This window comes from Protopterus annectens, chromosome 4.part1, assembly GCF_019279795.1.
Source record: "Protopterus annectens isolate FY-2018-M chromosome 4.part1, PAN1.0, whole genome shotgun sequence".
Taxonomy (NCBI): Eukaryota; Metazoa; Chordata; order Ceratodontiformes; family Protopteridae; genus Protopterus; species Protopterus annectens.
Genome location: NC_056734.1, coordinates 977,030,212 through 977,050,910, shown reverse-complemented (window position 1 = coordinate 977,050,910; position 20,699 = coordinate 977,030,212). Strand labels below are relative to the sequence as shown.

Below are 20,699 nucleotides of genomic sequence, written 5' to 3'. Positions count from 1 at the left end.
CTTGATCAGATCCCTCTACAATCTGGTGAAATGGGATAAGTAATTAATTGACCGTAAAGCAAAGGTCGCTAATGAGAAGACATGCTTTCCACATCTATCCATTGTTCTAGAATCCTTATTAGGCAGATGGATAGTAGAAATCTCAAAGTTCTTTCTTGATTGCTGCCGCCATGAACATGGCATCTACTGCAACATCTTTAAAACAAATATTTTTGTTTTCAGGGGCAGTGATAAATTTGTTTAGTCTCCATGGGGTTGATTTGATGGAGTTTTAGGTCTCCTATGCTCACCATAAAATTAGTTTGATAAGTTCGGAGGGTGGAGTCACCCAACAGGTAGTAGGGTGAGATCCAAAGTCCTTCAGGTACATGGACTCCTCAGGAGAAGTACTACTACACTGCCAGACATCTCTGCTTCAAAATTTCCATTATGTCCCCGAAGGAAACATCATCTGGAGGTGAATGTGGGGGATCCCTCTTCCTCATCGAGATCTGAGTCACAAGTGGCGGACTCCTCTGAGGAGTCCGAATGCTTCCTCTTCCAAGTCTTCTACCTAAGGACCTCCTTGGTGTGATACTCTGGGAAGGTGTCAGAAGGAGGGGTACCTCTAGGGGTATCCTGAGGCCTACAGACTCGCTGTCCTTGTGGGTGGTGTGGTTTAGAAGTGGGACACTGGCTGCAACATGTGGGTCTGAAGATCCAAAGAGGAGGGTACACACTGTGTGGCTGAACCAGCCACAGCCTTTTTCAGAGCCTCAAAGGCTGGCTGACACTGTGAAGAGAAGGACCCCAGATTCGATAATCCAATGTCTCGAACTGTGGTCGCCTCAACCGCAAATGACAGCAGCCTACCCGAGGTCTAAGCCAGAGCCGAGCTTACCTGCGCCAAGTCTCAGAGAACCAGGGACAGTGAATAAGCTTCAGAGCCAAAATCTGGTCCTCAGACCAGAGTGGTCCCTCTGGCTCCAAGAGCTCTCTAGGCTCGGGAAGACCAAAGAGCTCAAGGTTCAAGTCAGATCTGAGGTGGGGGGAAGCCCTCTGATCAGACTCTAAACATACTCGGGCATTCAGATCCATCAGCTCTGAGACTTGAAGGCAAGTTCGGAGGAGGAACAAAGATTTGAATGTGTGATTTCAGTCGGATCCTTGGGGCTGCAGTTAGGATCTGATAAATGTTGCCAGAACAGGTGTCCTTAAAAGCCTTTGAACCACCCAGCCCACATCATTGTCAGAAATGGTCCTGGTTTAACATGATGAAGAGACTGGAGAGACCTTGACCTGAAGAAGATGGGTGAAGGTACCCTCACGGTAATCCGCTCTATAGAGGGAGAGTACCTAGGCCCTTCATTGGAGATCAGACTATGTTGCTGATTCGATCTTACCAGAGCTGACTGACTTCTCTGCTCCAAAGAGGACTCTGAAGTACCAGTCTTTCCAAGTTTTGGATCTGACAATTTGGATTTCTTTTGCATCGGCTCAGAGAGATCCTTGGGAACAGACAAATATTGTTTTTCATGCCTGGATGAAGAAGCCGGACTGGACTGAGACAACTTACATGGAGTTTGTTTCGCAGGTCCAGCAATAGTCTCAGCAAAGAGAGGTCGGCATTCCTTTCAGCATCAATTTGTTCTTGAATTCAACCAGGGTCCCATAGTTGAACGCATGACAGATCCAACAGTCCCCCTTGGAGGTGGGGGGGGGCCCCAAACTGTAAATGTATAGACTATGCGCACCACTCAGGCATTTTTTTGCCATATTTGGAAGACTTCTTAAAACCTAACAGCTTTTCATTTTCTTTGACATGACACAACCACACACGCACTCAGATAACCACAGAAAATAAAAATCAAAAGGATAGATAAATAACTAGAGAAAGTTTTTTTTTTTTGGTTTAACAGAAAGGGAAAAGGAATGGAATGGAACTACAATGGTAGGTAGAAAGGGGAGGAAGACTATCAACTATGGTAGAAAGAAACTACTAGCAGGTAAGAAGAAACTAGAAGAAATACTGTATAAATACAAAAACACAAGAGAATCCAAGTAAAAAAGGAAAGAATTTAACTTTTAAAGACTTAACTACCCAGAGCTGTACGTTAACCACATTTTTGCAAAAGTGGCAAACGAGATCTGGAGTAATGGGGAAAGGCACATTATGGGTAAGGAGAAGTGTCCAAGAGCTTGCTGGTTGCCACAAGCTTTTTCAGTGGCCAAGTCAGATCTGAGGGCTTGGATCCGAATCCATCAGTGAAGATAGTGAATACTGACATCAGAAAAACTATTTTTGACAATAACCCCAGAGCAACTAAATTGTTGGTCCAGCATTTGAGGCAACAAAAGGTTGAAAGGATGACAACAAAAATCAGGAATTATAATAGTAGTAGGGTAGAAGCAGACCCAGGAAAAATCATGAATGTAATAAAAGGTTGAAAGGATGATAAAAATCAAGAATTTTGAGAACAGACCCAGGAAAAAGCATGAATGCAATGGTGAATTATTGCACTACATGAATAAGATGTAGAGACAGAGTAACACAAAGGAAATGGTAACATATTTCAGACAATTACAACTTCCTCGGTCATTACAGAAGCAAGGAAAGGTGTTAACAAAATACAGGACAGTGAAATTAAAGAAGCAATAACTACTAGAACTACAATGAAAACCCTAATAGTGATAGAATTTCAACAGAAGTGCAGAAAAAGCAGCAGCAGGAGATAAAAGTCTGGCTAGTACTTTTTAACATTGTTTTTTTTTTTCTGGAAAGGAGCAGTAATGGTAGTTATATGCCAAAGAAGAGGGGAATTCCCTTAATGCAGGGTCATTCAGACCTATTTTTGATTCTGAATCATGGCTACAAAGAATTTATGATGATTTTGACAACAAGAATAGCAATGATAATAATAATAGACCTAGTTCATTGTGGTTTTTTAGAAGTTAGGCAAACATTTGACAGTGTTAATAGAGCATGATTCAAAAGGAAGCACTGGACATCAATATAAAGGATTATGATCAGGTCACCTAGTACTACCTGCTTATTATGCATTCTTGACATGAATGCCAAGAAATTCACCTAGAAAACGAAGCTTGACAGTCGAGTCTTCCATGTTGAGAACACAATTATTTTATTTTACATTTGTTGACGGAGGATCCGACTGGATAAATGTCCATTTTCAGCGGAGGCCCGGGGAGAAAAGCTCCAGAGATAGTAGATACAACAAATCAAAAAGGTAATCATACTACATACAGGGTTATTTCATATATACAGAGACAGGTACACATCATGACATTTTTAGAAAAAATACAATGTTATGGCTCCACATTTTGGAGGTACTTAGGCACACAGAAAATGTAGTATCCGTAAATGGTAGCTGGGTATACCAGTTACAGTACCTGTATTTTCTACCAGAAATTCTGAGTTAGGACAATTTAGTATTTGGAAATTGGTGGAGGAAATGTTGAGGGAACAGCAGGAGTAGGGGGTCAACCTGGGGGGAGGCATGGGCATTGCCATTGCCTATTGGCAAGTAGGTGTTCCTTTAAAGTTTATGATTGCAGACCCCATCATAATTCTTTTTAGTGAGTGAATCTTTATTTGCTCCATGTATTATTAGTTACAAGGAGAGAAAAAAACGTACTTTACTGGCTTTCAAAGCCATAAAGCACTTAAGGAACACTCTCAGAAAGACAAAGTAGCACAGTCTAGTTTGTTTACACTCATCTTGCCATTACTGTCAACTGTCCAGATTTTTGGCTCATATGTTTGGTCTGTTCCTCGTAAAAATCCATTTTTTTGGACAAATTATTGAGGAGTAAATTCACAAAATAATGTTATACATTTGACTTTCAGACTTTGCATGCTTCATAAAATGTAGGTGAACACACATCCTGTTCTAGCTACTTTCTCACTTTATAAAAGTCAGATACGTTTGCTGGTCCAGACAGTAGGCAAGTTTTCACTGAGAATTTTGTCATTTTACAATACCTTGTGGCCACTACATCTGCATAGTGCAGGAGCTCTGACAAAAGAGAAGTTAAGTACAGCTGACCTTGACACTGCTCTGCCACAACACCCAAAAGTTTTCACTGATAATTTTGTCATTGTACATTAGCCTGTGATCACTGCATCCATTTCAGATACTGCAGGAGCTCTGTGCCACAAGAGCCAACTCCCAAAAGTTTTCACTGAAAATTTTATTGTATAATGTAAGCAAATTTAACACAAAAACCCTTCCTGTTTGCTAACTTCCATCTAGTCAAATAATGTGCCTGCTCTGCACTGGAAAGTGGTTGTAAAATACCCCCCCCCTTCAAAGGAGTAGCCCTTACACTCCAAGGACAACTTACTAAGTTGGCCATTGTCCTTTCTCTTCAGCAGTAAGTTACACTGTATATGCCAGTTACTTAGTCTCCCTAGATGCCAGTTTCTGCTTTCTGGAAATTAAGAATCTAAGTGGCAATTCTCAGATATGCTCGGAGTTAGTGCAGAATGGCACAAAATACACTGAACCGACCAATATCGCCAACATCCTGGCAGACCGGTTCAGTGCAAACTTCACCCCCTCACCCCCAAATGGGCCCATAACCATACCAGAAGAATGTAGTGCCCTGAAATCAGAGACACTCTGGTTAAAACAGCCCTCTCCAAAGCCAAAAACACAGCATCAATGGGACCGGATGGTGTCCCAGGCTGTGTCCTACATGAGCTCAAAGCTGAACTAACCCCTCACCTAAACGCACTGTTCAAACTCAGCCTCTCCACACGCTACATGCCCAGAGTGGTGCACAGCAACGGTTATTCCGCTACACAACGATGGAGCCACAACAGACCCCAGGAACTATTGCCCTATAAGCCTAGCTTTGTCTTCAAGGCTATGGAGCACATCATCATGGATCTCATTAACAGACACATTGGGAACCTCCAAACACTGGACCCTACCCAGTTCTGCTTTAAGGGCAGATTATGCCTCCTAAACCTGGAGGACTTCTTTGAGACAGTTACCAAGGCTATAGACAAGGTAAAGGTGGTCCACACAGCCTACCTAGACCTCCCAAAGGCCTATGACACCATTCCCCATTCTGGTATTATAGACAAGCTCACCAGACTGAACATAAACCCCTACATCACGAGATGGGTTGCCAACTGGCTCATGGACAGAACCCACATGTTAAGAGTTGCGGGAGGTAGGTCTGACTAAACCGGTTACAAGTGGCATTCCCCAGGGCTCAGTCCTAGGACCCCTCCTGTTTGGCATATACTTCTCAGAGGTACAGGCAAGCACAGGAGGACTATGGCTGACGACTGCAAAAGTACAGTTTTGTACCTACCACAAATGTAGATGTTCAAGTGTAAACACTGCTGCAGTCATTACACTTGGGTTATCCTGCCATCAGGCGGTCCCGCAGTCGGCCAGAGTTCCAAAGTCTTGGTCCAGCGTCAGTTGCTGTCGCCTCCTCCCTGACGTCAGTGCAACAGGGGTATACAACAGCCAATGCCATTTTCTTCAGTTTTTCTTGCCCCAGATGTCAGGTGCCCCCAAATAGGTAGGCAATACAAATTGCTAGTAAACAATACAAAAGTAAAGCAAACAACCATTTTTAGTCACCAGCAAATACTCCCCATAGGTAAAAAGGGTAGATGTTTTAGGTAAATACTAGAAAGTAAGAGGGGAAGGAGGGAGGGTAACCTGGACTGCAGCAGTGTTTACACTCGAACATCTACATTTATGGTAGGTACAAAACTGTACTATGTTCATCGTGTTACACTGCTGCAGTCATTACACTTGGGTGGAATCCCAAAGTTGAGGTAGGGAGGCTGGATCTGTAAGGCATTAGGGGTGGCTATAAGGCCCTGCAGAACAGCAGTGGTGAAGCCTGCTCTGAATTTGGAGTATAAAGGCAAATGGTAATGTTTGGTGAAGGTATGCACAGAACTCATGTTGCAGCTTCCAAAATATCCTTGGTAGGTACTCCTCTGAGGTAGGCAGTTGAAGTGGCTGTTGCCCTGGTGGAGTGAGATCTAATGCTGCTAGGTACAGGTTTCCCATGGTGGGTATAGCAGAAACGTATACAGTGTCCTATCCATTTTGAAATAGTCTGCTTTGAAATTGGTTTTCCCTGTGCTCCTGCAGCATATGCTACCAATAATTGCTCAGATTTTCTGAAAGCTTTGGTTTTGTCCAAGCAGAAGCGTAACTGCCTGTGAATGTCCAAAGAATGTAGTAGTCTCTCCCCTTTGTTCTGTGGTTTTGGATAAAAAGTTGGCAAGTGAATAGTTTGGTTTAGAGCCACACTTGATACCACCTTTGGCATAAAGGTAGGGTTGGTTCTTAAGGACACCCTGTCCTGGTGGAAGATGAGGAAAGGTTCCACTGCCATTAGTGCCTGTAATTCTGAAACTCTTCGTGCTGATGTTATTGCCAGTAGCACAGCAGTTTTCCAAGAGATGTATTTTAATTCTGCTGTGTTAGCTGGCTCAAAAGGAGGTAACGTTAATTTTTCCAAAACAAAGTTGAGGTCCCAAGTAGGTGTAGGTGTTCTACGGGGTGGTCTTATGTTTTTAGCCCCTCTGAGGTATTGTTTGAGCAAAGGATTAGAAAAAATTGGTGGATCCATGTTGTAATGAGCAGAGATAGCTGAGGCGTGGATCTTGATGGATGAAAAAGAAAGGCCCTTGTCCAGCATCTTGGTTAAGTATTGCAGTATCTGAGGAATGTTTGGGACTAGAGGGGTCAAGGCTGTGTGCTTGGTTCCAGGCACAGAATCTCTTCCATTTGTCCGTGTATGCTTTCCTGGTGCTAGGCCTTCTGGCCTCCAGAATGACATCCATAACAGCTTTGGAGAGAGGAATTGCTTGCTTGACTAAGGAATTTTCCATGCAGCTAGGTTTAAGGTCTTTAGCTGGCTGTGAAGTATCTGTTTGTTGTACTGTGTCAGCAACTGTGGAATTTGTGGTAAAAATCCAGGGTGGTTCTTGTGTTAAGTTCTTTAGGATTGGGTACCAGTGCTGGTGTGGCCAGTCTGGTGCAATCAGGATCATTTTTGGCTCTTCCTGCCTGGCTTTTATGAGTACCTTTGGAAGGAGAGGTAAAGGTGGGAAAGCGTATACTTGTAGTTTTTTCCAGCTGAATGAGAGGGCATCCACTTTTCATGCTTGTGGATGGTAGCTCCTTGTGCAGAATTTCTGTAATTGGTAGTTCTTTGGGGTGGCAAACAGATATATGTCCGGGCTCCCCCATTTTTGTGTTATCATTCTGAATATTTGTGGGTTTAGTTCCCATTCGTGTGGGTCCATAATGTTTCTGCTTAGGTCTGCCAGTGTGTTTTTCTCTCCTGGCAGAAATTGTGCTTGCAGATGAACTTGGTAGCTTAGAGTTGTGTTCCACAAGGTCATGGCTTGTCTGCAGAGGGGGTAGGAATGCATGCCCCCTTGCTTGTTGATGTACCACATAACTGTGGTGTTGTCCGTCTTTAGTAGTAATTGTCCTGGATGCAGTAGGTCCTTGAAAGCTACAATAGCATTTTGTACAGCTAGCATCTCTTTTTGATTGATGTGGAGATGTCTTTGCTCTGTGGGCCACTCGCCCTGGATACATTTTCCTGCCATGTGTGCTCCCCAGGTGTAATCCGAAGCATCTGTTGTCAGTGTCTGCCTGGCTGAGTGTTGAGTGAAAGGCTGTCCCTTGTTGAGGTGACAAGCTTGTGCCCACCATCGAAACTCCTGTTGTAGGCAAGGAATTAGTGGTATAACTGTTTCCAAACTTTGACAGTGTTGAGACCATACTCTCTTTAGGTACCATTGTAGTTTCCTCATATGCAGTCCGGCATACGGAATTAGTAGTATGCAAGATGCCATGTAGCCCAAGGCCTGCAGAATTTTTCTTGCAGGGAGCTGGGTCTTTGTTGCCATTAATTGAAAATACTGAGTCAGTAGTCCTTGCTTGTCTGGCATGAGATAAGCCATCTGGGCCACTGTGTTCAAGCTGGCAACCAGGAATATTATCTGTTGTGAGGGCACTAGCTTTGATTTATTTTCGTTTACTGTGAACCCCAGGCAACTTAACTTTTTTACGTACGCCAGATGTTTTAGTAGAATGTCCTTGCTCTCTGCTTGAATCAGGCAGTCGTCCAGGTATGGGTAAATTTGAATTCCTTTTTGCCTGCAAAATGCAATTACTGGTGCCAGGCACTTTGTGAAGACCCTGGGCGCAGTAGATAAGCCAAAGGGCAGTGCAGAGAATTGATAGTGCATTGAACCAACTCTGAGGTATCTTCTGCAATTTTGTCTGATAGGGACATGCAGGTAATGCCTCTGAGGTCCAAAGTCACGAGCCAAGCTTTCTTGCTCAGCATGGGAAGAAGCTGCTGTAGTGTCAACATCTTGAATTTCGGAACATCCAGGTAAGTGTTTAGTGTAGAAAGGTCCAGAATGGGTCGCCAGGCTGTGTCTTTTCTGGGAACCAGAAAGAGTTTGAGTAAAATCCTTGTCCTTGTTCTTGTGGTGGTACCTTTTGAATAGCTCTCATGTCCATGAGTGCTGTAATTTGTTTTTGAGCCTCTGCGCCTTGATTTGGTGGCAGATTTGGCATTCCTTTTAACCTTGGCAAGGTGTGGAAATGGAACCTGTAACCTTGAGATACGATGTTGAGAACCCATTTGTCTTTGGTGATGCAATGCCAGTTGTGATAAAAAAGTGCCAGTTTTCCTCCTAAGGGGGCTGCCAAGAGAGAGCTGTTTGGCAGCTGTAGTGGAAAGTCATTGAGGCTGTTTTTTATAAGGTTGAGGCCTGTCTTCCCCTTCTTTCTGGCCTGGTGTGCCCCATTGTCGAGGCCTGTAAGGACCTTGTGTCTGACCTCTACCTCTTGGACGCCTGTATCTGCCCCTTTAAGGTCTATCTGTGACTGGAAAGGGCCAATTCTTTGTTGGCCAATTTCTGCTAAAACGAGGAGGCTGAACCTGTAAGAAATCTTTTACCGTTTGCATAGATTTTGCCTTATCCTTCATCTTCTTTAATACCTCCTCTGCATTAACTCCAAACAACACATACCGCTGCAAAGGTGCATCCAATAATTTGACCTTAACATGATCTGGTAACGTAGGTTCTTTTAACCAAGCATGCCTTCTAATGACAGAGCCTGTAACTGCTGCTCTACAGGAGGCCTCTAAGGAATCAAACCCACATTGCAAAGTATGTTTTCCCACTTGTTCAGCTGTATGCAATAAATCCTGCATTTCTTTTAAGTTAGGAGGATCTGATTCTGCTAGCATCTTTTGTTTCAACTCAGACATCAAAAATTGCTGATATTTTAGCATGTGAAACTGGCAATTCAAGGCTCTCATTGCTAAAGTTGCAGACGTATATACCTTTTTTCCCCATCTGTCTAATGCTCTGGAATCTGTCAGAGGGGACTGGGTTTTTTTGCTGATGAGGCCTTAATCCCTTTGGGTCCCTGAGAAATTGTTTCAGGGTCAGCAACAGGGCTTTTGTACAGAAACTTGTGAGAGTCAGGGACTCTGTAATATCTATCAGGCTTAACTGGGGCTGGAGGTAAGGAGTCCGGGTTCAAACTGGATTCAGTGTACACATCATCCACGATGTCTAAAACTGGTGGAATAGCAAGGGGTCTGTGTTGCGACAATAAAAGGAAGTCAGTCTTTTCTTGGACTCTAAGAAACCCTGGCCTTCCCAATGGAAATGCTCTCTCATGGTATGCAAGGTCTCCCCAAAGGAGTAATCCTCAGGCGGAGAGGCTGATGGAATTGATTCCTCAGCATCAGAATCCTCATAAGGGGGTAAAGAATATCCAAGGTCCAAGGAAGAATCAGAGGAGAGGGACACCTGGTCAGAAGAATAGTCTGCATCCTGCCTGGGCCTTTTATCAGGAGGGGGATGGGACCCCCTGATCAAAGTGATCAGGTCCCCGGCCATTTTTAGCATCTGTTTCTTAGGCATGGAAGCCTGTCCTGGAGAGAGTTGTGTGTTTCTTTGCTTTTAAGGGGGGTCTTAGATTTAACAGAGGGTTTAATAGTTAACTGGGTAGGTCTGAAAACACCCTCTGTAGCTGTGGAATGCTCAGCTACTTCAGTTTCCTCTGTAGGATTAGGATCGGTAAACTGAAGGCCTAGAGCGTCCAAAGGCCCAGCCAGCTCCACGTGGGAGTCGGAGGCGGTCTGTGGTTCTGTGGAAGCGGTCGTCAGGGGCTGCATAGGTGTCTCGCTGAAAACCGGAGGACCGGCGGCCAGCCTAGAAGAGGCCTCGTCGTCCGTTTTGGGCCTCGGATGCCTGTCCTTGTGCTTTTTATGCATTGTGGTCATTGGAATTTCCAACGGCATGGCATAATTGAATTTTCTACCAAAATAATGTTGGGCAAAATCAAACAGACATTTAACAGTGCGCTTGTTAAACCTAGCACAAAACCGACAACCAGTGACTTCGTGGTCAGGGCCTAGGTATGGAATACAATAGGAGTGGAAATCCTTAGGAGGTATTTGCTTCCCACAAGAAATACAGTTATTAACTTTTACTGACATCGGTCTGAGGCAAGAAAAAGTTACCCCAACGGGGTACTTAGCTTTTTTAGAAGACTTCGGTTCTGGATTCGGAATGAAAATCTCAGGAGTCGGCTGACCGGCACTTGCGAACTGCTTCTGCTTCAGGCACCGCGTGGCAAGAAAGACTGAAGAAAATGGCACTGGCTGCATCTTATATACCCCTGTCGCACTGACGGCAGGGAGGAGGCGACAGCAACCGACACTGGACCAAGACTTTGGAACTCTGGCTGACGGCAGGATAACCCAAGTGTAATGACTGCAGCAGTGTAACACGAACATCTAGGGGCTATAATGGACTCTACGGCTGACACAGACATCCTCCAAAAGGGTCTCACTGAGACAGATGCCTAGTGTCAAAACCATGGCCTCAAGCTAAATGCCAAAAAGTGCATAGTCATCCCCTTTGAATAAAACAAATTACCCACAACTACCACATAGATGGTAGCTCCCTAAATACAGAAGACGTAATAAGGGATCTGAGGACCCAAGTAGATAGTAATCTCTCCTTTGATAATCACATTGCCAAAGTGGTTAGAAAATCCTTCTATGTGGCCCACCTAATCACAAAAGGGTTTGCATCCAGATCAAAAGGAGGTCATTGTGTCCCTCTACGCATCACTCATCAGACCCATCATGGAGTACAACGCCCCATTTGGGATGTACTTTACAATACACCTCCAACAGCTGGAAAGACCACAGAAGTACCTCACCAAGAGGATCACTGGCCTCAAACAGTTGCTCTATGCAGCTCGACTGAAGAAACTCCAGCTGTACTCGGTTGCATACCGCCTGCTCAGAGGTGATCGCTGCCGGACATACAAGGCCACGTCCAACCCAGAATTGGACATGCTCCACCTAAAGAAAACCATATCCACTCGAGCCACACACTCCAGGGATCTAAACCTCACCACAACAATAAATAGGAAGTGCTGGAGGGATAGATTCCTGTCCCAGAGACTTCCCATGCTCTGGAACAAGATTCCAATCTACATTAGGTAGAGCTCACTCACTAACACTCCAACAGAAACCTTGATGAGTGGATGGGGAAACAGAACATTTACCCCGGGGATCACTTCAGTGGCTCTGTTGGACAGAGGCACAGGGAACTAATCTAAGGGGGTGGTGAAAGCTAACAGATTCTGGCTAGGCTTATAAATGCCTTTGGGCAGATAGCAGAGTACCTACCTATGAACCTTTAAGGAAAACCCGTTCTCCTTTGTGCCTCCATGTTAATTGCTTTGTACCGGCTATAACCTGATTACTCTGTTATAACATGGCCTGAGGTTATCTTCTTCAATGGTCCACATCATTTCTGCCTCTCAAAAATAGTCTACCAAAACTGCACATCAAAGCAAATAGAAAAAAATTCTATTTGAGCTTCCTCAAAAGGATTAGATCCTTTTTCTGCTCCTGTACCATCGGTTTTAGAGTTTCAGAACTTTTTCAGAGAGAGTCCAATTTCTCCATTATCAAAATGCAGATGCCTGCCATATCAAATTTTCACACAGGGCATAATGACATCTTGGCAGCCTCTCTTAAAATTCCTAAAGCCTTTCTCAAGGGTGCATTCTTATTCAGACCCCCAACCAGGAATCCAGTTCCCCCAATGGACATCATTCTTTAAGCCATAACCCAAAAACCTTTTGAACCAGCAGCTTTATTAGATTTCAAATCTCTCTCATGGAAAATTTTGTTGTTGCAATTACATCCACTATGCAAATCTCTGAATTACAAGCACTATATATTGCAAGCCACCATATCTCATTTTTCATAACGACAGTGTGACCTTGAGAACTAATTACTTCCTCCTACTGAAGGTTACATCCCAAGTAAATATGAATCAGGCAATTGATTTACCAGTCTTTTTTCCCAGGTTCTCAAACTAAGGTGAACATATCCTACACACCCTAGATGTTCACATATGGTTCTGATTCTATTCACATCAAACCAAAGATATCAAAGTCAGCTCAGCTAATCATATCCTTCTCTAAAGCAAAACTGGGGAAAAGCACATCCAAGGTCACAATTTCGAAATGGTTGTTAGACTGCATCTCTTTTGTTTGTAATGACTGGGGTACACCCCTATGTACAAAAGCAAAAGCCCAGTCCACAAGAGCAATAGCTACTTCTACAGTATTCAAGAAGACAGTTTCTATGGATGACATTTGTGCAACAGCAACATGGTCCACAGTTCACACCTCTGTATCGCATTACAGGTTGGATATGCAGTCCAGAGCACATTCATCCTTTGGTTCCACTTCACTTGGGAATGTCCTGCTTTGATGCCACCCAGGTGCTTTCGCAGCTTGGGAATTTGTCCCAAAGGTTGAATTTGATGGAAATAAACAGTGGATACGAAAGTTACATACTTCCCATAATGATAAAAATGGGACAACACGGATCTATCTGGTTCAACTTCCCTCCCAATATTGTGACTGACAGCTTCTGGAGACCTCGACTTAGACCTGTCTGATAAAACTTATTTTTGTATCTTACTGTGGTATTAACATGTCCTACCATTGTGGCACCTAAAGATTTTTTCAGTTACAGGAGAAATTAATGTTTTAGGTATAAGCCTGCAAATTTTATCTGAGGTACTTCAGTAGACAGGAGGGAATTACGGGTAGTGAAAAAGTCACAGCCTTGGATCCATAGCTTTAGAAGAAGGTGCAGAGACTGGATCCAAAAATCCAAAGCTTGAATAGGACAAAAAAATAGACATCGGATCTACATGTTACCAATCCAAAACATGATATAAATATTACAAATGATAAATGGAAATATTTTAATAGTACAGTACGATATAAAGTAAATGAAACAAAAATAAAGGCTATAGTAATGAACTAAGCCCAAACACACAACTCAGTACAGAGCTTCTAATTTGGCTGAAATGGGATGTTGAACAAGCAGCTATATGGGAAGAAATTACTCAAAAGGTTATAAATAAAGCTATATAAACTGTAGGGCATTGCAAAGGCAGAAGTGATTACAATATTTTTAGTTCCACTGCATCATTATGTAGGTCATGCTTACATCACCGAGACATCAAATATTGAAGAATATAAAAAATGACATTAAGGAGTTTCTTTGGAATAATAAAAGAGAAAGAGTGCAATGGGAAAAAATAATACTGACACAGGAACAGTACGGTTTGGACTTCCAGATTTGGAGGCATATTGAAAGGCCACACAACTAACACTAATGCATTTGATTCAGGACATGGAATATATGCCCAAATGGAAGTATCTGATGGACATATTGTCCAACGAGGTAATGGCGGGATTACGCATGGGCATGTGAACAGACCAAGGAACTTAATACACTTGTATGTTTAAGGCTGTAAATATTTTTTGTATTAACGAGTCTTTCAGTTTAAGAAAATTAAATTTAAAAAAAACACCACCAATTGGCTATACAATATATACTAATAAGATAGATAAGAGAAGGTCATGAGCATTTGAGAAGAAAGTATAAACAATAGAGATATTTGGATTACTGAACTCAGATAAACTTACAGGTACAAATCTAATAATTAGAGTTCAAGGAAAGCATGCAGAGATTGGATAGTAATTTTGTTAAACCACAAACAGATTTTATAACTGAGGCTGAACAGAAATTGCAGACTGGCATAGAGCAGTATTACATTTGTGAAGTCAATACTGCAAAAAGTTAAAACAGCTTAGAGTAAACACACTAAAGATGATCAGTAGAGGAAGAATATGTCTATCATAGATATGCAACTAAATCTACAAAATTAGAATTTTTTGCATGGAAATGTTTATGTAACTAGTTCTATACCTGTACAAGATTTGAAAAAAAAAAAAAAGTTACCACAGCCAAGAGGCATATGTTGGGAGATTTGATGGTCCAGAAAGACGTTCCTTGAAGCATACATTTCAGGAGTGCACACAGCTGCTTCAGTACAAAAATGACTTAAATAATACACAAGTCTTCTACGTGGAAGAGAATTTGACCTTAGTATAAAGATACTTTTGCTGAGCCGTCGTAAAATAACACCTACTAAAGAGATAAAAGCATTGCTGCATTTAGCATTAATAGTGGCCAAGAAAGCTACAACAAATGGAAAAAAGCCATCAAAAAGACAGGTGAAAAAGATGACAATTGCCAAAACAGTTCCCTCTGTTTGTTGTTTAATGTTTGTAAACCTCCAGGCATCAATGATGTAATTTCTATTAAGCCCATCCTGAAAATCAAAGCTGCCAAAATATGATTGCTTTACCATATGTATTACATATTGTATTTTAATATACATTTCCTATATATATATATATATATATATATATATATATATATATATATATATACACACACACACACACACACACACACACATATATATATATATATAATACATATATATATATATATATATATTATACACACACACATACATAAATATTGTATTTTTTATACAATGCATTTTTTTTTTACATTGTGTTTTTTTCATCAGGGTTTTTAGCAGTACTTTTTACAAGTATGACTAAAGTATTTTATGACATATGCCTTTAAATTAAGGCTTTTTAAACTGTGAAACAGTTTCTTATTATGTTCCTCATGAAGTTCCAGTCTTGTGAGGAACGAAAGTGCTTAAACTAGAAATAAACACGTTAAAGGTTCTTTTTGGCATCCGATACAGCATTTTTTTAATTTTTTCTGGAACATCGTTAGTCACAGGCAACCAACAGAGAAAGTCAGAAACTGTCAGCCATATATGCAGTTAACACACAGAAACTCTAAAGATAAGCTGAAAACGGTATATATTTATTTATTTTATTTCACATTTGTTAACTGGGTTAGTCCAATTGAGTTTGCAAACAAACCCACTTTCAGTGGAGACCCAAGGGGAAAAGCCCCAGCAAACATAAGCAAAGATAAACATACAGGACAAAAACTATTAAAAATAATGCAAATACAAAATTAATTATACAGAGAAAAACAAAAGAAAAAATATGAACATTAAGGGTTGCACTGATAGCAGTGGTCTACAGAGGTAGTTTAGATATTAAGGATGGGGGAAGTGTACAGAAGACTAGGCAACAGAAATGCCTGTGCAAGAGTGCATTTAGTGGCAGTAGTGAGGATTTTTTTGTTCCTTTAAAGTAGTCCAAGTTTTTGGTGTGTTTTTTTTTTTGATGGCCTGTTTTATGTGCACGTCAAATTTTAGTCGGTCATCAATTATTACCCCAAGGAGTTTGGTGCATGAGGCAGGGGAGATGGTGCTGCCATCTAGGGAGGAAAGAGAAAAGTTGGATATAAGTTGAGAGTGTCTGAGGTACAAAGAGAAGGAGATGAGTTTTCTTCGGGTTAAGGATTAGTTGATTTCTGAGCCATTTTTCAACAGAGATAAAGGAATTCTGTGTTAAGTGTGTGTAGTTTAGAGATCGTATTGGAGATGGATAAGAGTAGAGTTGCCTGCATATTGTACTACAGATGAGAAACTGCAGAATATATCACTCTGTACCTGCCAGGAAAACCACTAGCATATTCCCAACATAGTGGATGATCATTCAATTCAATGGCTAAAAGTAAATAAATATGTTAAGAGTCATTCTAACAACTAGACTTACTGTTGATGGTCACATTTGTGGAGTGACCTACCTGGAGATAGAGTGATCTACAAGTAAGGCCGAAAGACAGATATCCACCAGTAGCTAAATCCCATTTGTTTTATGAAAATGCACTGCAGCAATAATCCTTTAGATGAACAGCTGCACAACTTCCACTTAACTGCAGACTTTGATATCCCTTGCTTAAAATTCCTGTCTGCAATCTGTCTGGTCAGATAAAGTATACAACTTTTTAAGCTGTGCTAGTTAAGTCTACCAAAGAATTCCCCATTTCATGAACACCATTGTTAAGTTCTTTTACCAGATTTCTGTTCATATATCAAGCAAATGTACTAACAAATATTGCTGTAAGCTGTAAATACATTTACAATTTTTTATGTAAAGGAAAAACTCAACCGGTCTGGGAGCTAGGACTTTCATTCGACTGCAGGCATGTCGGATGCTATTACAAAACACAAAAAGGGAAGACTGTACAGGAGTGATTAGTAGTAAAGCTTCTTATGTAAGATCTATTAAAAACAAAACCCACAGTATTCAAGCTGGTATTACCTGTTTAAGCCACAGTACAAGAGATGAGAACTTTTGCCCTTGTCAGAGCTTCATCAGTACTAAATTGTATACAGCAGTAACAAGCAAAAAAAAAATATATATATATATATATATATATATATATATATACACATATATATATATACATACACACACACACATTTCTATTTTCCATTTAAAATGTACACACATTTCTATTTTCCATTTTAAAAAAGCTATCTAAATTAGAAAAATGGCTTAAATCCAAGTACACTTAAAGAGATCACATTCAATGACAGTGACTGAAACACTCATACATGCACATTGCGATAAGTAAGGAGTAAAAAAGCACCAAAGTATAAACGTCATTGCATATCTGGGTGTTGATCAGTGTGCTAGATATAATGCCATATAACAAAGTATGCATCTAGTCCTGCACTTTTGTTACATGAATATAATATATAATAAAACAGCTGACAGTGAGACTACACCATTTTTGGGGTGAAAAACCATTCTTCCAAGGTTAACCTTGGTTTGCTTGAGGTTCAAATATTGTGCATAAGCAGCCTACTTCTAAATCTTTGCCATAACGTCAATAGTGTATGCAGATGGAAGAAATAACGACTCACTACAGGTACTGATCACTCTTGACAAAGAATCAGACTGCCTGCTAGCTTCTTCTTGTCTTGTAGATTCACTGCACTGAATACACCTGTGGCCAGTCTGTGACATACTATCACAGTAGGATTTCTAATACAGTACCCCAAGGGAAAAAAATAACAGTATTAAATACAGATACTAATCAGTACCTATACATTGTATCTTGCAATAGACTGCAGACATGTTAGATGCCAATACAAGTCCTTGCGCCCATAAATTTAAATCTTAGGACACTGCTTGACCATTTACTTGACTTCCGATATCATGTAAAAACAGCCAAATCCAAAATAAAAAAAGCTACTATTTAGGACAGAAATAATTTCACACTTCCTACCATTAGAATAGCTAAAGTAAATGGTGTTCGAATAGCCCATTTCAAATATGGCCTCCTCATAACAGTGAATGCATCTAAGAAACACCCCGATTTCCCTGCAAGCAGCAGCATATGTAAATGGTGATAACCCTGGTACTACACAGGACTTGCCACTGCGCAATGTTACTCATAAAACAAAGGTTTGCACTGCTGTCAGCATCTAATGTATAAAGAGTAAACTTAGGAACATTACACTTGTTTGTCAGAAGGGTCATTTAAAAGAATCTATCTTCACTTCTATCCAAAGATCAACCACCCCCTTATTACAACACCCCACTAACCAAACTTCACACTTAAGATCACACGTACTTCAGTTATCAGCCCCATGCATTTATGAATCACTGCCAGTAAAACTGAAATCTACTGCCCACCTCAAATTCTGTGATCGGCTTAAAAACACTTCCATTTTTGGGAGTCATTACTTTATAAACATCATCAGATGAAAAACAAGCCTACAAGGTACCGTCTCATAAATGTGATGCTAAAGTAAAATCTCCACTGGAAAGAAAAAAAAACGTCTTTCCTGCAAGCTTACAACCACTCTATTCATCCCTCTCTTGTCAACTATTACTCTTCATCCCTTACTCTTTCCGTTAACCTAGCCAATCTTTGTTTTCCTTTTGTTTCTCATCAAACCAAAATGCATACTGTAAATATGCACAAACTGGATACTGGCTTTCACTTTGTAATGCTTCATTTATTAAATTCACGTGTAAAATAAAAAAAAATATTTATTTACTCCATACAACTTTCATGGCATGTTTATTAACTATTCAGGTTTAAACTGCTTCCAAGCTTGAGCAGGGAAGCTTTAGTTGAACTGACAAATGAAGGCCGATACAATCATAGTTCAGGATGCAGACTGTACCTCCCCACCCCAACCAGTAAGGCTTAGTGTGCTGTGCTCTCATACTGGTGCTTCTGGTGCCCTTTTTGCTGCACCTCTTTCATCTTGGCTTAGATTATAATTACATCAGCCTTCTGAAACATACACACAAAAATATGTACTGCTAGGGAACATTTTTTTTCTTTGAAAGCAAACAAATCACTTCTTTGCTGAATTTCTAGACTAACTCAGACTACTACCACAATTTTGAATTGCAAAAATGTAACTTACGTTAAAGCGCTAGCTGGCATCATCTGTGATTCAGGTGCTGCTTCTATTAAGGATTGCCACGTGTTTGTAGAATTTGGGATCACAAATCCAAATTCAAAGAACCATTCTACATAAAAGTTGCAAATGAGGAAGAAAACAATTAGAAACAGAACATTAACCCATTTTTTTTTACAGTAACACCTGTGTACTGTACTCCTTTCTCCACCTTTCAAGTGCACATCATCACAATGCTGCAGTAGGTCATCCCTCTACTCACATAAAACACTCTGGACTCCACAGTTCATAAATCAGATAAAGAACCCAAGTATAAAGTAACCAGGCTTGTTTGCGATAGAAACAAGAGGAACAGAATGGATACTGCTGTAGGTAGGGGTACCACACTTTCCAGTGAATTGTATAAAACAGATACATTCATACCCAGTTATCCGATTTATAAAGTACTGTCCTTGATGGATCAAATTGCTAGGTTCATTCTCTTCACTTATCACAACATGGTACTTTTTACTTAGTAAGATCCTATGTTTGGGGGGGGGGGGTGAATGCTCACTGCCAACACATTCAATGCCATAATATGCTTTCCATATAACCACAGCTACCCTTGAACTTACCAGTTTGCCACCAACCAATAGCAAGCACACATCTTGCAAATCACAAAATAATGTCGGAGGATTTCATGGCCAAGACATTCTCTCAACAGAGGTAAATGCAACCTTTTCTGATCCTTCAGCTGCCATAAGTTTGCAAGAACAGGCTATTAAAAGAGCTCAGCAAAGAGTCAATCCTTGTAGCTAAAGTTGAGCAGCTTATTAAACAGATCAACTTAGAACACAGAGTGTGAAGAAAAAATATAAGGACACAGGCATGATGAACCAAACACTAAAATTTATACACATGCAGCTGGTTCGATGACCAGGTCTTGTAGAGAGTGACATACACTTTGAAACACAATATTGATACAATATTTGTGCATGCTGCACCCCCAGGTAATAGAAGACCCCAAAGCATGTTAGTCAGGCTAGACTGGGAACCTTACCTGAAGGTAGCCCAATTGACTGGCCTGACTTCCTGAACTTTGACCCCCCCATCACCACCACACTAAGCAAGGATTTCAGTGGTACAAGAGGTCTGTCAAGAGGACATCATCTTCAGATCCACCAGCCACATCTCTGAGCTGAGATACCAGAGGACTAGAAGCTTCTGAGCTTCCAAAAAAACTTAAGTTGCCTGTTTTGTTTGCTTATTTATACTATTTACTGCACTTTTTTATTGCCTGTCGCCTACTTTTATACTGTATTTACTGTGCACTAAACTATACTGTTGTACTGCAATTCTGCTTTACTGTGCCTGTAAAATCAAATTTTATTGCCATTTTCACTGTTTACAAAGCTTTTTTGTTGTTTTCACGGTTAAGTATTTACTAGTATTTTTTCATTGTTTTAAAGCTACCTGTTCTGCTTCTGGTATTCCTGCCAAGCAGTGTTTAAATAACTGATATGTTAACTGTTTAAAACATTCTTTAGAGTTCTCCTGGCTGATTTTCTGCTGTTTTAATTTTTTTTTTTTTTTTTTTTTTTTAGCGTGTCTGTTATTTTTCTGCTTTGTTAAACACACTATTTCCCGGTGAAATTAGGGTAGCTATTAGCTGTAGAATAGTCCAGATACAAGTTTGCTGCTTCTGGAACTGTTTGTGGTAGTTTGTTCTGAGCACGTTTTTCAAGCCATCTTGTATTGGAAAGGGGCAATCTGCACTTTTGAGAGAGAATTGTACTGATTGGGACCTGTTTGGTAAAGGGAGGCTGGTCTGGGCTTGGAATAAGCATCCTCATTGATCCTTTTCAATCTTTTGTAAAGTTTTTTCAAGGTTTTTAGCTTCTAGTATTTAGGCCTA

General features: G+C 40.8%; 1 protein-coding gene across 3 annotated transcripts in view; it reads right to left on the bottom strand.

Annotated features, from left to right (window-relative positions):
• Positions 1-20,699, bottom strand: part of PDE6D (phosphodiesterase 6D) — a 1,464,541-nt gene that overhangs the window by 641,051 nt on the left and 802,791 nt on the right. For all 3 annotated transcript variants that reach the window (XM_044070682.1, XM_044070683.1, XM_044070684.1), the window contains exon 4: positions 18,812-18,917. In XM_044070682.1, the coding sequence (XP_043926617.1) occupies positions 18,812-18,917 (106 nt within the window). The remainder of the gene's footprint in view (positions 1-18,811; positions 18,918-20,699) is intronic.